Here is a 20581-nt window from a genome sequence, read left to right as displayed (position 1 = left end):
GTCTTCCCGCAAATTGGCTAGTCAAGGAATACGATATCTGGGATATAAATGATCAATGTGGTGAGAAGCAAACTCATTATAAAACATAGATATCTGGACTTCCTGGGTGGTGCAGTGGTTAAGAATCCGCCTGCTAATGCAGGGGACAAGGGTTTGAGCCCTGCCCCAGGAAGATACTACCTGCTGCAGAGCAACTAAGCCCATGCGCCACAACTATTGAGCCTGTGTTCTAGAGCCTGTGGGCCACAACTATTGAGCCCATGTGCTGCAACTACTGAAGCCCATGCACCTAGAGCCCATGCTCGGCAACAAGAGAAGCCACTACAATAAGAAGCCCACGCACCACAATGAAGAGTAGACCCGCTCTCAGCAACTAGAGAAAGCCTGTGTGCAGCAACGAAGACCCAACACAGGCAATAAAAAAATAAATCCAATAAATAAATAAATTTTAAAAAAACTCAAAAAATATAGATATCTAGCTAAATCAGATTAAACTTAAAGTCTTTATCTTAATAAAATTCTATGATTTTCACTCAATTTTGTCTTCATATTATCCTGATAATAGTCAAGTAGAATAATCAAGTCCTATCACCCTCTGACCTTCCATTTCTTTATATGTAAAAATCCTTTCATTTTCTCTCTAGGTCTAAGAATCTGATTCTAATACTATTTGACCTCCTTAATATTTTAATGTGGGTTCACACTGTAAAAGGACTTATAACAAAGCAAGATACCTCTTTATTCAACTGTATTTCTATTTGCACACCAGTGTAAAAAAATAGAACCCGAGACTAAGTGGTACAGAACACCTTAGACAAACTTTTTGCATCATTATGAATTTCTCACATACTTGGAAATAAAAATATATAACTATTATGAATTGTAATTTTATAAGAGTTTACCTCCCCTGGTTAGATTATGGCAAAGGGGAACTTGAAGTTCCACTGGTAAGGGTATGGGGAGACGGAGATATCCCCTTGCTTTGTGCTCACAATTAATCTAGCTCATGCAGTATAATGGAATAGCCTATACATTAAGCCATTTAATGGAATAACAAAACTTGTAAAAGTTCTATACACTTTTTTAAACGTCTTACATTTGGACACTTCCAAAATAGGCTGACTTGAGAACACAGCATTAGTTACTCAATCAGGACGCAGGGTGGCGCTGCCGGCTAAGATTGTGAATAAGCCCTAAAAAGCTCCGGTATTCCTTTGTTACAAGACGCAATCAACACCAGACGGAGAGAAGCTTTGCCAGCAGTGGTGGGTTACCAACGAGTTTGGGCACTGATATTCTAAACGACTTTAAGATTAAAAGCAACTTTGTGAGGATTCAACCAAGCAAGAAGTCAGAATTTAATACCTTGTGTCTTTTTGTGGTTGCTGAAGGGATTGGATGTAAGCACTCTGGCTCCAACATGGAGATGCTAGAGAGAATTCAGCTAAACAGGCAAGTGATGACCTTTATTTTGATGGTATTCTTGTCTCAGGCTCACCCTGTGCCTATTCGTTATTCTGTGCTGGAAGAAACAGAGAGCGGCTCCCTTATAGCCCATTTGACCAAGGACCTGGGCCTGGGAATTGGGGAGCTGGCCGCCCGGTCGGCCCGGGTGGTGTGTGACGATGACAAGCAGCGCTTGCTGCTCGATCGTCAGACTGGAGATTTGCTTTTGAGGGAGAAACTAGACCGGGAAGATATATGTGGCCCCGTTGAACCCTGTGTGCTGCATTTCCAAGTGTTCCTGGAAACTCCGGTGCAATTTTTTGAAGGAGAATTATTAATTCAAGACATAAATGACCATTCCCCAGTATTCCCGAATAGGGAAATGCTCCTGAAAATACCGGAAAACAGTCAGCCAGGGACTGTATTTCCGTTGAAATTAGCTCAGGATTTGGATGTGGGCAGCAATGGTCTCCAAAAGTACACTATCAGCCCCAAATCTCATTTTCATGTTCTCACTCGAAACCATAGTGAAGGCAAGAAATATGCAGATTTGGTGCAGGACAAAGCGCTGGACAGAGAGGAGCAGCCTGAGTTCACCTTAACCCTCGTGGCTCTGGATGGTGGGTCTCCACCTAGGTCTGGCACCAGCATGGTGCGAATCCTGATCATGGACGTCAATGACAATGCCCCTGAGTTTGTGCACACTCCGTATGAGGTGCAGGTTCTGGAAAACAGCCCCCTAGACTTCCCAATAGTTACTGTTTTAGCTAGGGATGTAGATGCTGGAAACTTTGGGACTGTTTCCTATGGCTTGTTCCAAGCATCAGAGGAAATTAAACAAACTTTCTCAATAAATGAAGTCACAGGAGAAATCCGACTGACAAAGAAATTGGATTTTGAACAAATTAAATCTTACCACGTGGAAATTGAGGCTACAGATGGAGGAGGCCTTTCTGGAAAAGGCACGGTAGTCATAGTGGTGGTAGATGTGAATGACAACGCCCCTGAACTTATCATATCTTCACTCACCAACTCCATCCCAGAAAATGCTCCTGAGACGGTAATCTCTATCTTCCGAATTCGAGATAGAGACTCTGGAGACAATGGAAAGATGATTTGCTCTATTCCAGATAATCTGCCATTCATTCTAAAACCGACTTTCAAGAATTTCTACACCCTGGTAACAGAGAGCCCGCTGGACAGAGAAAGCCGGGCCGAGTACAGCATCACCATCACCGTCACAGATATGGGGACCCCCAGGCTGAAAACCGAGCACAACATAACCGTGCGGGTGTCCGACGTCAACGACAACGCCCCCGCCTTCACCCAGACCGCCTACACCCTGCGGGTGCGCGAGAACAACAGCCCCGCCCTGCACATCGGCAGCGTCAGCGCCACAGACAGAGACGCGGGCGCCAACGCCCAGGTCACCTACTCGCTGCTGCCGCCCCACGACCCGCACGTGCCCCTCGCCTCCCTGGTGTCCGTCAACCCGGACAACGGCCACCTGTTCGCCCTGAGGTCGCTGGACTACGAGGCCCTGCGGGCCTTCGAGTTCCGCGTGGGCGCCGCCGACCGCGGCTCGCCGCCGCTCAGCAGCCAGGCGCTGGTGCGCGTGCTCGTGGAGGACGCCAACGACAACGCGCCCTTCGTGCTGCACCCGCTGCAGAACGCCTCGGCGCCCTGCACCGAGCTGGTGCCCAGGGCGGCCGAGGCGGGCTACCTGGTGACCAAGGTGGTGGCGGTGGACGGCGACGCGGGCCAGAACGCCTGGCTGTCGTACCAGCTGCTCAAGGCCACGGAGCCCGGGCTGTTCGGCGTGTGGGCGCACAACGGCGAGGTGCGCACGGCCCGGCCGCTGAGCGAGCGCGACGCGGCCAAGCAGCGGCTGGTGGTGCAGGTCAAGGACAACGGCGAGCCGCCGCTGTCGGCCAGCGTCACGCTGCACGTGCTGCTGGTGGACGGCTTCTCGCAGCCCTACCTGCCGGCCCCGGAAGCGGAAGCGGCGGACGCGGGCCCGGCCGACCCGCTCACCGTCTACCTGGTGGTGGCCTTGGCGTCGGTGTCGTCGCTCTTCCTCTTCTCGGTGCTGGTGTTCGTGGCGGTGCGGCTGTGCAGGAGGGGCGGGGCGGCCTCGGTGGGCCGCCGCTCGGTGCCCGAGGGCCACTTTCCGGGCCAGCTGGTGGACGTCAGCGGCACGGGGACCCTGTCCCAGAGCTACCAGTACGAGGTGTGTCTGACTGGAGACCATGGAACTGGTGAGTTCAAATTCCTGAAGCCAATATTCTCCAACCTCTTGGTTCAGGACACAGACAGAGAAATGAAAGAAAGCCCCAACTGTAGGAATAGCTTAGTATTCAGTTAAGTGTCGTATTTGGTCAATTTTGTTAAACCTAACTCACATTGCAATACTTTTCTCTTAAGCGACTGTATTGTTGTATAAATATATATATATCTATTCCAAATTTATGCATGTCTGTGCTAAATCTTCCTTTTATTAATATTCATTTGATTTAGCATTTTTAGTTGCACTTGATATTATGTATTTCTCCATATTTGACCTTCTCTTGGTGATTAATCTTTGCATAACTATAAATCACTCAACTAGTGTAAGAAGAAATTCTATTTAAAGCAACTTCTTAATGTCTTTTTAAGGAAACATTTTAAAGCTTCTGTGTAATCTTGCATTTCTATATATTTTTGGTGCTTGTCTTTACCATGTGGCTTTGTATTTGCAAGGCCAGAGTGTTTGAAATTCTTTGCAGCTACCTAGACCTTTCTTGTTCACTATTCTACCAGGCTATGCCCCCCTGAATAGCCATGAGCATATAGTAGCATACTTGTTTCTCCCAAATTGTACCTAACTATGAACTTTATTAAATTATTGATACACTGCAGTTGTGACCATATCCCATTGTGAACACCGTGTATGCAGATATTATCTTGATTGCTACTTACCTAGAACATAGTAATTGCTCCATAAATACTCACTGATATTAAAATAAAAAATTATTTTCATTTATAAATAATAAAGAGAAAACCTTATATAATTTGGTATCACTTCAGTAAAATTAAGTCACTGCTTGGTAAAGTACTTAAAATCTTAGAACCTTCAGTAAACACTAAATCCTTTCAAAGGACTCAAGAGATAGAGGGCATATACTTTCTTGTCCTTCCTTTTGCCCTATTAATAGAAGTTCAGATGTAGTTTAATGTATGTGTTTTTCTTGGTTTTACTGCAGCTTCTCTTCATCTTTCAAAAAAGTCAATTTCTTCTGAATTTTGGTTCTTTTGTTCTAGTCTGATTACTCTAAGTTACTTTGCAAACATGGGCAGCTTTTATGAACAAAATGATTAATTTCTGATGTCCAAGTTACCTTGTTTTGTTCTTCAATGTAACTTTTGGGTGTTTTGCATAAATTTACTGTTTCATTTATGCTTTCAGTACTAAGAAATAAGCATTGGTTTTTTTCTTTAAGACAACAAGAATACAAATAGAAATTAAGATAAATTTATCTGAATTATAATTGTTTTATGTTGTGTTAAGCCAAGTAAGATGATTATGTGGTTTCAACTAAATTTATATGGATATAACTATAAGACCACTTATTGAACTTTTGGCACAATGTAATTAAAGATCTTGCTTTATAACCTAAGTATTCATTTTTAAATCTTGTGTCATCCTACTGGAATTTAATTACTTACATCTTTCCCTAAATTACATTTTTTCTAAGGATATAATGAAATAAAAAAGGGAAATTACTGTTTAAGTTATTATTGAAATGTAGCTTTTAGCCTTTGTCCAATCTGATGTTAATACTTGAAATTAGAATGTGATAAAAATGAGAACAAAATTAAACATAAACATATAAGGCAAAAATATGGTAGTCAACTTTAATGACTTCTCCCATTTACTGTTAGATATTTAAACGAAATAGTTTTTATGTATGATGACAAGAAATGTGATTGAAGTTTTCAGCAATATATTTCAACATTATGAAAATCTAAGTTCATGTTTTTATTTATGCCAGGAAAGTCCAATTGTATAATCACCCAAATGAGACTGGCCATATAAACACTCAGAATCCATGTTTATGAATTTATATGAGTAAATGTATGAATTAATTTCTGTATAACTTTATAAATTACTGTGTGTATTCATAAAGCATGAATCATTCCTTACTATCTGGGGATCACCACCAGACTTTGGTGTAGAATAGATCAACATTTTAAAATTCAATGGTTAGAATTTAATAGTAAATATAATCCAAATAACTTCCACAAAATGAATACCCTGTGAAAAACAGGCCAATTCTATTTCTGCAAAACAAAAACAGAGAATGAAGGCCAAATAACTGGATAATAATACCCATTTCAATCACAGTTTCTCAAGTGCTTCTATTATATGTGCATTTTTTACAATTCCTTTGTTGTTGTTTTTAGGCACATCATATAGTGAGTTTAACACATGCTGTTTAGGGGCAGAAATTCTACTGAAGGCAATATAGTCCACATCACTTTAAGACCTTACTACCAAAAGTTACAAAATACAGATTTTAAATAGTTTTTAAGTCATGCACATATTTGGTAGAATTCTATTTCCAGGTTAGATGGATTATCTAACAGCAGAAAACAACTATAAAACCTGTTTTAAACTGAGAAACTATCAGTTTGAAGCAACAGACAGCAGATGATATAAAAAGAACTGAAGGGGTGAGGCTTCCTAGATGGTGCAGTGGTTAAGAATCCGCCTGCCAATGGAGGGGACACGGGATGGATCCCTGATTCAGGAAGATCCCACATGCCTCAGAGCAACTAAGCCCGTGCGCCACAACTATTGAGCCTGAGCTTTAGAGCCTGTGAGCCACAACTATTAAGCCATGTGCCGCAACTACTGAAGCCCACGTGCCTAGAGCCAGTACTCCACAAGAGAAGCCACGGCAATGAGGAGCCCGTGTACCACGACGAAGAGCAGTTCCCCTGCTCTCGGCAACTAGAGAAAGCCCGTGTGCAGCAACAAGGACCCAACACAGCCAACAAATAAATTAATTAATTAAGGGAAAAAAAGAACTGAAGGGGCAAAGATTCCTGAAAAGGAAAATCCTTGGAGCTGTGAACTGACTCCTGCAGTCAGTTTGCCCTAAGGAAGTTTGCAAAGTCTAAGAACAGACAAAAGGCTTCTGCCAGGGATAGGGTAATTTCAATAGCCTTTGGCAAACTGGAGGATTTAAGCTCAAGGCCAGTTTTCCCCCTCATGATATTTGTCAAATTCTGGGACACTCCAGGGAAGAAAACTGAAAACTTAAGTGGAAAATTTTTGAAAAGCAGAGTGAGGTTTTAATAGTCTTAATGCATGAAAATTAGAGTTTGTGACCTGGCATTGGAAAGACTGTAGAGAATACACTGTGTTCTGAACTGAAAATTTTGGAGGGCCAGGTGCTTATCAGAATTGCAGAGGACCTTGACTAAGCACAGTGCCTGTTTGAATTCAGGCAATTTGATTAGACATGACTCTATCAAGCTAACAGAGGAAAACGAGAACACTTTCTGGATAAAGATAATATCATCTGGATCCTGGACAGCTTTTTACATTAATATTTAGCATTCAATAAAAAATTATAAGGCACACATACAAAAAAACTGGTTGACATGAATAAAACCTACAGCAAAAAACAGAAAGATGATCTACAGATAAAATAGAAACTAGAATTTACTGACAATGATGTTAAAATAAGTATGACTAATATGTTAAAATAAGGAATACAGAAAACAGGTAGGAGAGAACTTCACTAGAGAATGGAATAAAATGGAAATTCATTTTGGGACTGAAAAATATGATAACTGAAATTTAAAAATATTAGATTGTGTAATAGCATGGTAGCTGTAAAGGATTATAGGATTAGTGAATGCTTGGGACTTCCCTGGTGGCTCAGTGGTTAAGAATCCACTTGCCAATGTAGCAGACACAGGTTTGATCCCTGGGCTGGGAAGATTCCACATGCCTCAGAGCAACTGAGCCCATGTGCCACAACTACTGAGCTCGGGTGCCACAACTACTGAAGCCTGCATGCCTAGAGCCTGTGCTCCACAACAAGAGAAGCCACCACACTGAGAAGCCCATGCACCACAATGAAGAGTAGCCCCTGCATGCCACAACTAGAGAAAGCCTGCGTGCAACAAGGAAGACCCAATGCAGCCAATAAATAAATAAATTTATATATTAAAAAAAAGGATTAGTGAATGCAACACAGGCCAATATTAAATATCCAAATAGAAGCACTGAGGAATAAAATAAAAACACAGACAAGAACATTTAGTGACATGTGGAACATATGAAAAATTCCAGTGGGCATACGACTGTAATCCTAGAAGGACTAGGAATGGGAAATAAGCAATATTTAAAGAAATAATGACCAAGAATTTTCCAAAAATAGTGGAAAAAATTTACCCCTCAAGATGCTCAATGAAGCCCAACTAGGCGAATAAAAGACAAAGCATATCTAGGAATCATAGGAAGGCTGCTGAAGACCAAAGTCAAAGATAAAATCTTAAAAGCAACCACATGAAAATGACATTGCTTTTAAAGGAAAAACAATAAAATGGAGAGCTGACCATCAAGAAGTCAAAAGACAAAGGAATGATGTCTTTACAGTCCTGAAAAAAAAATAACTACCAGAGTAGAATTATATTATCAGAAAATATATCTTTCAAAAATGAAGTTTTCAAACAAACAAAAACTGCAAGAATTAATCACAGTCACATCTGCACTAAAAGAAATGCTTTTAGTGGAATTCATTAGGTAGAAGGAAGACAGTCCTGAAGGAATCACAGATTTGCAGGAAGAAATGAAGAACAAGAATAAGGTTAACTATAAATTTCTATTGACTGACTATTGATTATTAAAGGCAAAAACAGAGAAAGACCGCATGCTTTCTCTAGTGGTTCCTAAAGGGATTTAAAATATATATAAAATTTAAATTCATGACAATAATAATGTAAAAGGCAGGTGGTATTAACAGAGTTAAAGAATTCTAAGGTTCTAAGCACTATCATGGGAGTAGTAAAATTAAACAATTTGTATTAGACTCTTGGAGATCAAAGATGTATGTTGTAATCTCTAGGATAATCACAAAAAATAATTTTAAGATGAATTGAAGGAAAAAAGTGAGAAATATCTAAATAATCCAAAAGAAGAAAAAAACTTTAGGGACAAATAGCAAAAATTTATATGGTAAATATAAGTGGATAGATAGCAAATACTACATTAACTGCAACTGGATTAAATAATCCAATTAAACATCCAAAATTGTCAGATTAGGTTTAAGAAAAATTCAGCTATATGCTGTCACATAAATGTGTGTGTATGTGTTATCACAGAAAGTTTGAAAACTGAAAAACAGAAAAAGATATATGATATAAACACTAACTAGAATAAACCAAGTGTAGATGTACTCACATAAGACAAAGGAGACTTTAAGGAAAGATACATTACTAGAGATAAAGAGAGACATTTCATAATGATAAAGAAGTAAATATACCAGAAATATGTCAGCTCTAAGACTGAATATATCCCCATAAGATAATTACAAAATATAAAAGTTAAACTGAAAGAAGATAAATAAGAAATAGACAAATACACAGTCATAGGAGAGGATGTATTACAACTCTCCCAACCCCTGATAGAAAAAAAAAGACACACCTATGCAGAATATTAAAAATCTGAACAACACAATAATTATATTTCAATAAACTGACATACACAGTACACTGGGGAGTACACGTTCTTTTTATATGTACATGGCACATATCAAAATTATCCATACTCTGGGTCATAAAGAAAGTCTCTAAATTTTTTTAAAGAATTGAAATGACTCAATATGCTCTTTTACAACGAAATTAAGACAGAAATAAAAATTTAACAAGAAATCGCAAATGCTTCAAAATTAAATAATATAATCCATTGATCAAAGAAGAAGTCACAGAAATTTTCATATATTTTGAACTGGGTAAAAATTAAGATCTGATATATCAAAACATAATTTACAGGGAAATTTTAAAACTTTAAATGTACAGGTCAGAAAAGAAAGGTTAAAAATCAATAATCTAAGCTTTCATATGAAGAATCTAGAAAAAGAACAATCAAATATCAATAAAGGAGGAAGAAGATAATATATATTAAATATATAAACATAAATACAAAGCTGACAAATGTACAACCAAGAAGATTAACAAAACTTAAAGTTGGTTCTATGTAATAATTACTAGAATTAAAAACTCTTAGTAAGACTAATTTTAAAAAGAAAGGAAACATTGATTACAAATATCAGGAATGAAAAAGGAACATCACTCCCAATCTTACAAACTACAAAAGCATATTATGAACAACTGTATGCCAATAAATTTGACAACTATGTAAATTGGAAAACATCTTCTAAAAACACAATTTACTAAAACTGAAACAAGAAATCTCATTAGTCATATCTATTAAGTAAAACTTGTTATTAAAAACCTTGCCACTTCAGTTCACATTAGTGAATTCTTCTAAATACTCATGGAGATAGATGGTTCAAGATGGTGGAGTAGAAGGACATGTGCTCACTCCCTCTTGCAAGAGCACGGAAATCACAAGTAACTGCTTAACAATCATCTACAGGAAGACACCCCACATCCAAAGACAAAGGAGAAACCACAATGAGATGGTAGGAGGGGTGCAATTGTGATAAAATCAAATCCCATAACCACTGGATGGGCGACTCACAAACTGGAGAACAGTTATACCACAGAAGTCTACCCACTGGAGTGAGGGTTCTGAGCCCCATGTCAGGCTCCCCAACCTGGGGGTCTGGCAATGGGAGGAGGAATCCCCAGAGAATCAGACTTTGAAGGCCAGTGGGTTTTGACTGCAGGACTTCCACAGGACTGGGAGAAACAGACTTCACTCTTGGAGGGCACACCAAAAGTAGTTTGCTTGCCAGGACCCAGAGGGAAGGAGCAGTGACCCCATAGGAGACTGAACCAGACATATCTGCTGGTGTTGGAGGGACACCTGCAGAGGTGGGGGATGGCTGTGGCTCACCATGGGGATGGGGACACTGGCAGTGGGGGTTTTGGGAAGTACTCATTAGTGTGAGCCCTCCCGAGTCCTCCATTAGCCCCACCAAACAGCCTGTAAACTCCAGTGCTGGATAGCCTCTGGGCAAATAACCAACAGAGTGGGAACACAGACCACCCACTGGCAGACAAAGTTTTACTGAGCTCTGCCCACCAAGGCAACACCCAGCACTACCCACCACTAGTCCCTCCCATCAGGAAGCACAAGCTCTTAGCTTCTTCCACAAGAGGGCAGACAGCAGTATCAAGCAGTATCAGCAGTATTTCATTCTGTGGAATTGAAAACCACAGCCACAGAAAGACAGAGAAGTATCAAGCAGTATCAGCAGTATTTCATTCTGTGGAATTGAAAACCACAGCCACAGAAAGACAGAGAATAGAATTTCAAAATGGTTCCCTTCCCTTACCCTGCTGGAAGCTCAACAGGATTTTTCTCCAGTATTTACTGGCTCTGCTGGAGTTCCTGGATGTAAATCTCACAATACTGTGCGAGGCCCCCTGTGACTGGGCTCCCCTATGACTTGTCTGCACTGAGCTTCCAGGAATTCATCGATTACAGCTCAGGGTTTCCTTCCTGGAGCTGGCTCCCCAGTGGATTCCCCTCCCTGAGGAAAAGATCTTGAAATTGTGTCAACTTCAAGCTCCTCAAAGCCTGGATCTACCCCTGGCTTCCTGCACTTTCCACTATAGAGCAGTGAGAGATGACAATTTTAGATGCATTGGGAATGCACCAAAGGATGCAATAATTCCCACAGAGAACCAGCTGAACACCAGCAGACGGCCTTGGACACCAGAAAGGACCGCAAGGAGCCCGACATAACCGGTAGGGAGGCATCTACGAGAGCTCAAAGAGGGTGAAGCGGCGGAGCTGTGGCAGACGGGAGGGAGTGAGAAACATACGGAGGGTCCGCAGCGCAGCTTAGCGTCCCCGGACCGAGACGTCGATCCACAGCTGAACAGAGGGTCCGGGAGCGGGAGCGTGTGAACCCGGGAGCTGGTTCAGGGTGAGAAACATTGTTGCCGGTGGGGTGATGGACCGAGAGGACAGGAGGGAGGAGGTCCACAGCGAGGAGTGCCCATCCCTCAGAGCTGCCCGGCCATGATGGCAGCTGGAGGCTGCAGGCTCACGGGCGGGGGGAGGAGCCGCGGCGGCCCTAGCCTCTTGCTCTCTTTCGGCGCCTCTGCAACAGGCAGTGGAGAGACGCCCTGCGGGCCAACTAAGGTGCTCAGGGCTAACAAGCACCCTCAGGCACTCGGGCGGGGCTAGATTAAAACCCCTTGGAACGCCAGCAGCAGGGAGGCTGCCGAGAAAAAAACAAACAAAAAAACCCGAGAGAGGCCCAACTCTAAGACTTTCTGTTTACGCCTGAGCCACCGGCGTCCCTCCGCAACAGGCACCTCCAAGCTCAACTGAAACAACAGTGCGCCACTGCTCACTCACTCCCAGGAGAAGGAGCCACTGTTGTACCCTCTCCCTCCCCACACACTGATGCTTACAGACGAACAATAAAGGAACCTCTGCTGGTCACAGAATAACACAAAAAAACCCAAGGACAAGCAACGCCAAAAGTTTGGACAACCACGAGGAAACAAAGAAACACCATGCAGGCAAAGGAGCAGGAAAAAAACCCACAAGACCAAATAAATGAGGAGGAAATAGGAAAAATGCCTGAAAAAGAATTTAGAGTAATGATAGTAAAAATGATACAAAATCTCGATAACAAAATAGAGAAAGTACAAGAAACAGTTCATAAGAACTCAGAAAAACAAACAGCCATGGATAACAAAATAACTGAAATTAAAAATACTCTAGATGCTATAACCAGCAGAATGACTGAGGCAGAAGAACGATTAAGTGAGTTGGAAGATCGAATGGGGGAAATAACTGCCACAGAGCAGGAAAAAGAAAAAAGAATAAAAAGAATAGAAGACAGTCTCAGAGACCTCAGTGATAACATTAGGTGTACCAACATTCGAATTATAGGCATCCCAGAAGAAGAAGAAAACAAGAAAGGGTCTGAGAAAATATTTGAAGAGGTTATAGTGGAAAACTTCCCCAACATGGGAAAGGAAATAATTAACCAAGTCCAAGAAGCACAGAGAGTCCCATACAGAATAAACCCAAGGAGAAATACACCAAGGCACATATTAATCAAACTAATGACAGTTAAACACAAAGAAAAAATATTAAAAGCAGCAAGAGAAAAGCAACAAACAACATATAATGGAAAACCCATAAGGATAACAGCTGACCTTTCTACAGAAACTCTGCAGGCCAGAAGGGAATGGCAGGATATACTGAAAGTCCTGAAAGAGAGAAACCTACAGCCAAGAATACTCTACCCAGCAAGAATCTCATTCAGATTTGACGGAGAAATCAAAAGCTTTCCAGACAAGCAAAAGTTAAGAGAATTCAGCACCACCAAACCAGCCTTACAACAAGTGCTAAAGGAACTTCTCTAAGTAGGAAACACAAGAAAAGGAAAACACCTACAAATACAAACCCAAAACAATTAAGAAAATGGTCATTGGAACACACATGTCAATAATCACTTTAAATGTAAATGGGTTAAATGCTCCAACGAAAAGACACAGACTGGCTGAGTGGATACAAAAACAAGACCCTTCTATATGCTGCCTACAAGAAACCCACTTCAGACCAAGGGATACATATAGACTGAAAGTAAAGGGATGGAAAAAGATATTCCATGCAAATGGAAGTCCAAAGAAAGCTGGAGTAGCAATACTCATATCAGACAAATTAGACTTGAAAGTAAAGACTATTACAAGAGACAAGGAAGGACACTACATAATGATCAAGGGATCCATTCAAGAAGAACATATCACAATGGTAAATATCTATGCCCCCAACATAGGAGCACCTCAATACATAAGGTAAATGCCAACAGCTATAAAAGGGGACATCGACAGTAACACAATAATAGTGGGAGACGTGAACACCCCACTTACATCAATGGACAGATCATCCAAACAAAAAATAAATAAAGACACACAAGCTTTAAATGACACATTAGACCTTCTCGACTTAATTGATATTTATAGGACATTCCACCCAAAAACGACAGACTACACTTTCTTCTCAAGTGCACACGGAACATTTTCCAGGATAGATCACATCTTGGGTCACAAATCAAACCTCAGCAAATTCAAGAAAATTGAAATCATATCAAGCATCTTCTCAGACCACAATGCCATGAGACTAGATATCAATTACAGGAAAAAAACTGCAAAAAATACAAACACATGGAGGCTAAACAATTCACTCTTAAACAACCAAGGAATCACTACAGAAATCAAAGAGGAAATCAAAAAATATCTAGAAACAAACGACAACGAAAACACAACAACCCAAAACCTATGGGATGCAGCAAAACAGTTCTAAGAGGGAAGTTTATAGCAATACAGTCCTACCTTAAGAAACAAGAAAATTATCGAATAAACAACCTAACGTTACACCTAAAACAACTAGAGAAAGAAGAACAAAGAAACCCCAAAGTGAGCAGAAGGAAAGAAATCATAAAGATCAGAGCAGAAATAAATGAAAAAGAAAGGAAGGAAACCATAGCAAAAATTAATAAAACTAAAAGTTGATTCTTTGAGAAGATTAATGAAATTGATAAACCATTAGCCAGACTCATCAAGAGGAAAGGGAGAAGATGCAAATCAACAGAATTAGAAATGAAAAAGGAGAAGTAACAACGGACACCTCAGAAATACAAAACATCATGAGAGACTACTACAAGCAACTATATGCCAATAAATTGGATAACCTGGAAGAAATGGATAAATTCTTAGAAAAATACAATCTTCCAAGACTGAACCAGGAAGAAATAGAAACCATGAACAGACCAATCACAAGTACAGAAATTGAGGCAGTGACTAAAAATCTCCCAACACACAAAAGCCCAGGACCAGATGGGTTCACGGGCGAATTCTATCAAACATTTCGAGAAGAGCTAACACCTATCCTTCTCAAACTCTTCCAAAATATTGCAGAAGGCGGAACACTCCCAAACTCATTCTACGAGGCTACCATCACCCTGATACCAAAACCAGGCAAAGATGTCACAAAAAAAGAAAACTACAGACCAATATCACTGATGAATATAGATGCAAAAATGCTCAACAAAATACTAGCTAACAGACTCCAACAGCACATTAAAAAAATCATACACCATGATCAAGTGGTGTTTATCCCTGGGATGCAAGGATTCTTCAATATACGCAAATCAATCAACGTGATACATCATATCAACAAATTGAAGGATAAAAACCATATGATCATTTCAATAGATGCAGAAAAAGCTTTTGACAAAGTTCAACATCCATTTATGATAAAAGCTCTCCAGAAAATGGGCATAGAAGGAAATTACCTCAACATAATAAAAGCCATATATGAAAAACCAAAAGCCAACATTGTTCTCAATGGGGAAAAACTGGAAGAATTCCCTCAAGAACAGGAACAAGACAAGGGTGTCCACTCTCACCATTATTATTCAACATAGTTTTGGAAGTTTTAGCCACAGCAATCAGAGAAGAAAAAGAAATCAAAGGAATCCAAATTGGAAAAGAAGAAGTAAAATTGTCACTCTTTGCAGATGACATGATATTATATATAGAAAACCCTAAAGACTCTACCAGAAAACTGCTAGCACTAATTGATGAGTTTAGTAAAGTAGCAGGATACAAAATTAATGCACAGAAATCTCTTGCATTCCTATACACTAACAACGGAAGAGCAGAAAGAGAAATTAAGGAAACTCTCCCATTCACCATTGCAACAAAAAGAATAAAATACCTAGGAATAAACCTGCCTAAGGAGGCAAAAGATCTGTATGCAGAAAACTTTAAGACATTGCTGAAAGAAATCAAAGACGACACAAACAGATTGAGGGACATACCATGTTCCTGGATTGGAAGAATCAACATAGTGAAAATGACTGTATTACCCAAAGCAATTTACAGATTCAATGCAATCCCGATCAAATTACCAATGGCATTTTTCACAGAATTAGAGCAAGAAATCTTACGATTTGTATGGAAACGCAAAAGACCCCGAATAGCCAAAGCAATCTTGAGAAGGAAAAATGGAGTTGGTGGAATCAGGCTTCCTGACTTCAAACTATACTACAAGGCCATAGTGATCAAGACAGTATGGTACTGGCACAAAAATAGAAAGGAAGATCAACGGAATAGAATAGAGAACTCAGAAGTAAGCCCAAACACATATGGGCACCTTATCTTTGACAAAGGAGGCACGAGTATACAATGGAAAACAGACAGCCTCTTCAATAAGTGGTGCTGGGAAAATTGGACAGCAACATGTAAAAGAATGAAATTAGAACACTTCCTAACACCAGACACAAAAATAAACTCCAAATGGATTAAAGACCTACATGTAAGGCCAGACACTATAAAACTCCTAGAGGAAAACATAGGCAGAACACTCTATGACATCCATCAAAGCAAGATCCTTTTTGACCCACTTCCTCGAATAATGGAAATAAAATCAAGAATAAACAAATGGGACCTCATGAAACTTAAAGGCTTTTGCACAGCAAAAGAAACCATAAACAAGACTAAAAGGCAACCCTCAGAATGGGAAAAAATAATTGCCTATGAAACAACAGACAAAGGATTAACCTCCAAAATATACAAGCAGCTCCTGCAGCTTAATACCAAAAAAGCAAATAACCCAATCCACAAATGGGCAGAAGACCTAAATAGACATTTCTCCAAAGAAGACCTACATATGGCCAACAAACACATGAAAAGATGCTCAACATCACTAATCATCAGACAAATGCAAGTCAAAGCCACAATGAGGTATCACCTCACACCAGTCAGAATGGCCATCATCACAAAATCTGGAAACAACAAATGTTGGAGAGGGTATGGAGAAAAGGGAACTCTCCTGCACTGTTGGTGGGAATGTAAGTTAGTACAGCCACTATCGAAAACAATATGGAGGTTCCTTAAAAAACTACAAATAGAACTACCATATGATCCAGTAATCCCACTACTGGGCATATACCCAAAGAAAACCATAATCCCAAAAGAAACTTGCACCATAATGTTTATTGCAGCACTGTTTACAATAGACAGGACATGGAAGCAACCGAAATGCCCATCAACAAATGAATGGATAAAGAAGATGTGGCATATATATACAATGGAATATTACTCAGCTATAAAAAGGGATGAGATGGAGCTATATGTGATGAGGTGGGTAGAACTACAGTCTGTCATACAGAGTGAAGTAAGTCAGAAAGAGAAAGACAAATATTGTATGCTAACTCACATATATGGAATCTAAAAATGGTACTGATGAACTCAGTGACAAGAACAAGGACGCAGATACAGAGAATGGACTGGAGAACTCGAGGTTTAGGAGGGGCTGGGGGGGAAGGGGAAGCTGAGATGAAGCGAGAGAGTAGCACAGACATATATATACTACCAAATGTAAAATAGATAGTCAGTGGGTAGTTGTTGTATAACAAAGGGAATCCAACTCAAGGATGGAAGATGCCTTAGAGGACTGGGGTGGGGAGGGTGGGGGGGACGCGAGGGGGAGGGAGTCAAGGAAGGGAGGGGATATGGGGATATGTGTATAAAAACAGATGATTGAACTTGGTGTACCCCCCAAAAAAATAATAAATAAATAAATAAAATTTTTTTTAAAATTAAAAAAAAAAAAGACAGAGAATATGAAAAGGCAGAGGACTTTGTACCAGATGAAGGAACAAGATAAAACTCCAGAAAGACAACTAAATGAAGAGGAGATAGGCACCCTTCCAGAAAAAGAATTCAGAATAATGATGGTGAAGATGATCCAGGACTTTGAAAAAAGACTGGATGCAAAGATCGAAAAGATGCAAGAAAAGTTTAACAAAGACCTAGACGAATTAAAGAACAAAACAAACAGAGATAAGCAATACAATAACTGAAATGAAAAATACACTAGAAGGAACCAATAGTAGAATAACTGAGGCCGAAGAATGGATAAGTGACCTGAAAGACAGAATGGTGAAAATTACTGATGGAGAACCGAATAAAAAAAAAAGAATGAAAAGAAATTAAGAGAGCCTAAGAGACCTCTGGGACAACGTTAAACAAGAATTCAGCACCACCAAACCAGCCCTGCAACAAAGGCTAACCAACATTCGCATTATAGGGGTCCCAGAAGGAGAAGAGAGAGAGAAAGGACCCGAGAAAATACTGGAAGAGATTATAGTTAAAAACTTCCCTAACATGGGAAAGGAAATAGCCACCCAAGTCCAGAAAGCACAGAGAGTCCCAGGCAGGATAAACCCAAGGAGAAACATGCCAAGACACATCGTACTCAAATTGACAAAAATTAAAGACAAAGAAAAATTATTAAAAGCAACAAGGGAAAAATGACAACATACAAGGGAACTCCCATAAGGGTAACAGCTGATTTCTCAGCAGAAACTCTGCAAGCCAGAAGGGAGTGGCACGATATATTTCAAGTGATGAAAAGGAAGAACCTACAACCAAGAATACTCTACCCAGCAAGGATCTCATTCAGATTCAACAGAGAAATCAAAAGCTTTACAGACAAACAACAGCTAAGAGAATTCAGCACCACCAAACCAGCCCTACAACAAATGCTAAAGAAACTTCTCTAAGTGGGAAACACAAGAGAAGAAAAGGACCTACAAAAACAAAAACAAAACAATTAAGAAAATAGTAATAGGAACACACATATCAATAATTATCTTGAATGTAAATGGACTAAATGCTCCTACCAAAAGACAGAGACTGGCTGAATGGATACAAAAACAAGACCGATATGTATGCTGTCTACAAGAGACCCACTTCAGACCTAGGGATACATAACAGCTTGAAAGTGAGGGGATGGAAAAAGATATTCCATGCAAATGGAAATCAAAAGAAAGCTGGAGTAGCAATATTCACATTAGATAAAACAGACTTTAAAATAAAAAATGTTGCAAGACACAAGAAAGGACACTACAAATGATCAAAGGATCAATCCAAGAAGAAGAAATAACAATTATAAATATATATGCACCCAATATAGGAGCCCCTCAATACATAAGGCAAATGCTAACAACTATAAAAGAGGAAATCAACAATAACAAAATAATAGTGGGGGACTTTAACACCCCACTTACACCAATGGACAGATCATCCAGACACAAAATTAATAAGGAAACACAAGCTTTAAATGACACAATAGACTGGCTGGATTTAATTGGTATTTATAGGACATTGCATCCAAACACAGCAGATTACACTTTCTTTTCAAGTGCACACGCAACATTCTCCAGGATAGATCACATTTTGAGTCACAAATCAAGCCTTGGTGAATTACAAAAATTGAAATTGTATCAAGCATCTTTTCCAACCACAATGCTATGAGATTAGAAATCAATTACAGGGAAAAAAACTGTAAAAAACACAAACACATGGAGGCTAAACAATATGCTACTAAATAAGAGATCACTGAAGAAATCAAAGAGGAAATCAAAAAATACCTAGAGACAAATGACAATGAAAACTCAATGATTCAAAACCTATGGGATGCAGCAAAGGCAGTTCTAAGATGGAAGTTTATAGCAATACAATCCTACCTCAAGAAGCAAGAAAAATCCCAAATAAACAACCTAACCTTACAGCTAAAGAAACTAGAGAAAGAAGTACAAACAAAACCCAAAGTTAGCAGAAGGAGAGAAATCATAAAGATCAGAGCAGAAATAAATGACATAGAAACAAAGAAAACAATAGCAAACATCAATAAAACTAAAAGCTGGTTCTTTGAGAAGATAAACAAAATTGATAAACCTTTAGCCAGACTCATCAAGAAAATAAGGGAGAGGACTCAAATCAATAAAATTAGAAATGAAACAGGAGAAGTTACAGCGGACACTGTAGAAATAAAAAGCATCATAAGAGACTACTACAGACAACTAAATATGCCAATAAAATGGACAACCTGGAAGAACTGGACAAATTCTTAGAAAGGAATAACCTTCCAAGACTGAACCAGGAAGAAACAGAAAATATGAACAGGCCAATCACAAGTAATGTAATTGAAACTGTGATTAAAAATCTTCCAACAAAGAAAAGCCCAGGACTAGATGGCTTCACAGGTCAATTCTATCAAACATTTAGAGAAGAGCTAACACCCATCCTTCTCAAACTCTTCCACAAAATTGCAGAGGAACACTCCCAAACTCATTTTAGGAGGCCACCATCACCCTGATACCAAAACCAGACAAAGATACTACAAAAAAAGAAAATTACAGACCAATATCACTGATGAATTTAGATGCAAAAAACCTCAACAAAATGCTAGCAAACAGAATCCAACAACACATTAAAAGGATCATAGACCATGATCAAGTGGGCTTTATCCCAGGAATGCAAGCATTCTTCAATAAATGCAAATCAATCAATGTGATACACCATATTAACAAATTGAAAGATAAAAACCAGATGATCATCTCAATAGATGACAAAATTCAACACCCATTTTAATTAAAAACTCTCCAGAAGGTGGGCACAGAGGGAACCTACCTCAACGTAATAAAGGCCATATATGACAAGCCCACAGCAAACATCATTCTCTATGGTGAAAAACTGAAAGCATTCCCTTTAAGATCAGGAACAAGAGAAGGATGTCCACTCTTACCACTACTATTCAAGATAGTTTTGGAAGTCCTTGCCACAACAATCAGAGAAGAAAAAGATATAAAAGGAATCCAAATTGGAAAAGAAGAAGTAAAACTGTCACTGTTTGCAGATGACATGATACTATACATAGAAAATCCTAAAGATGCCACCAGAAAACTAATAGAGCTAATCAATGAATTTGGTAAAGTTGTAGGATACAAAATTAACACACAGAAATCTCTATACACTAACAACAACAGATCAGAAAGAGAAATTAAGGAAACAATCCCATTCACTGCTGCAACAAAAAGAATAAAATACCTAGGAATAAACTTAACTAAGCAGG

At 39.6% G+C, this 20581-nt stretch overlaps 1 protein-coding gene across 2 annotated transcripts; it reads left to right on the top strand.

The window, feature by feature from the left end:
- Nucleotides 1–149: 149 nt before the first annotated feature.
- LOC130860307 (protocadherin beta-4) lies at nt 150–3888 on the top strand. Of its 2 annotated transcripts, XM_057748310.1 has the most exons (2): nt 150–173; nt 1451–3888. In XM_057748310.1, the coding sequence occupies exon 2, from the start codon at nt 1460–1462 to the stop codon at nt 3809–3811; it is 2352 nt and encodes a 783-aa protein (XP_057604293.1). In that variant the 5' UTR covers nt 150–173; nt 1451–1459; the 3' UTR covers nt 3812–3888. The 2 variants fall into 2 exon arrangements, with proteins under 2 accessions (XP_057604293.1, XP_057604283.1); XM_057748300.1 differs by lacking the exon at nt 150–173 and having other exon boundaries at nt 1246–3888.
- Nucleotides 3889–20581: the final 16693 nt, after the last annotated feature.

This window comes from Hippopotamus amphibius, chromosome 1 (assembly GCF_030028045.1).
Source record: "Hippopotamus amphibius kiboko isolate mHipAmp2 chromosome 1, mHipAmp2.hap2, whole genome shotgun sequence".
Lineage (NCBI taxonomy): Eukaryota > Metazoa > Chordata > Mammalia > Artiodactyla > Hippopotamidae > Hippopotamus > Hippopotamus amphibius.
Note: the sequence above shows the minus strand (reverse complement) of the source record. Positions and strands in the feature narration are given on the sequence as shown.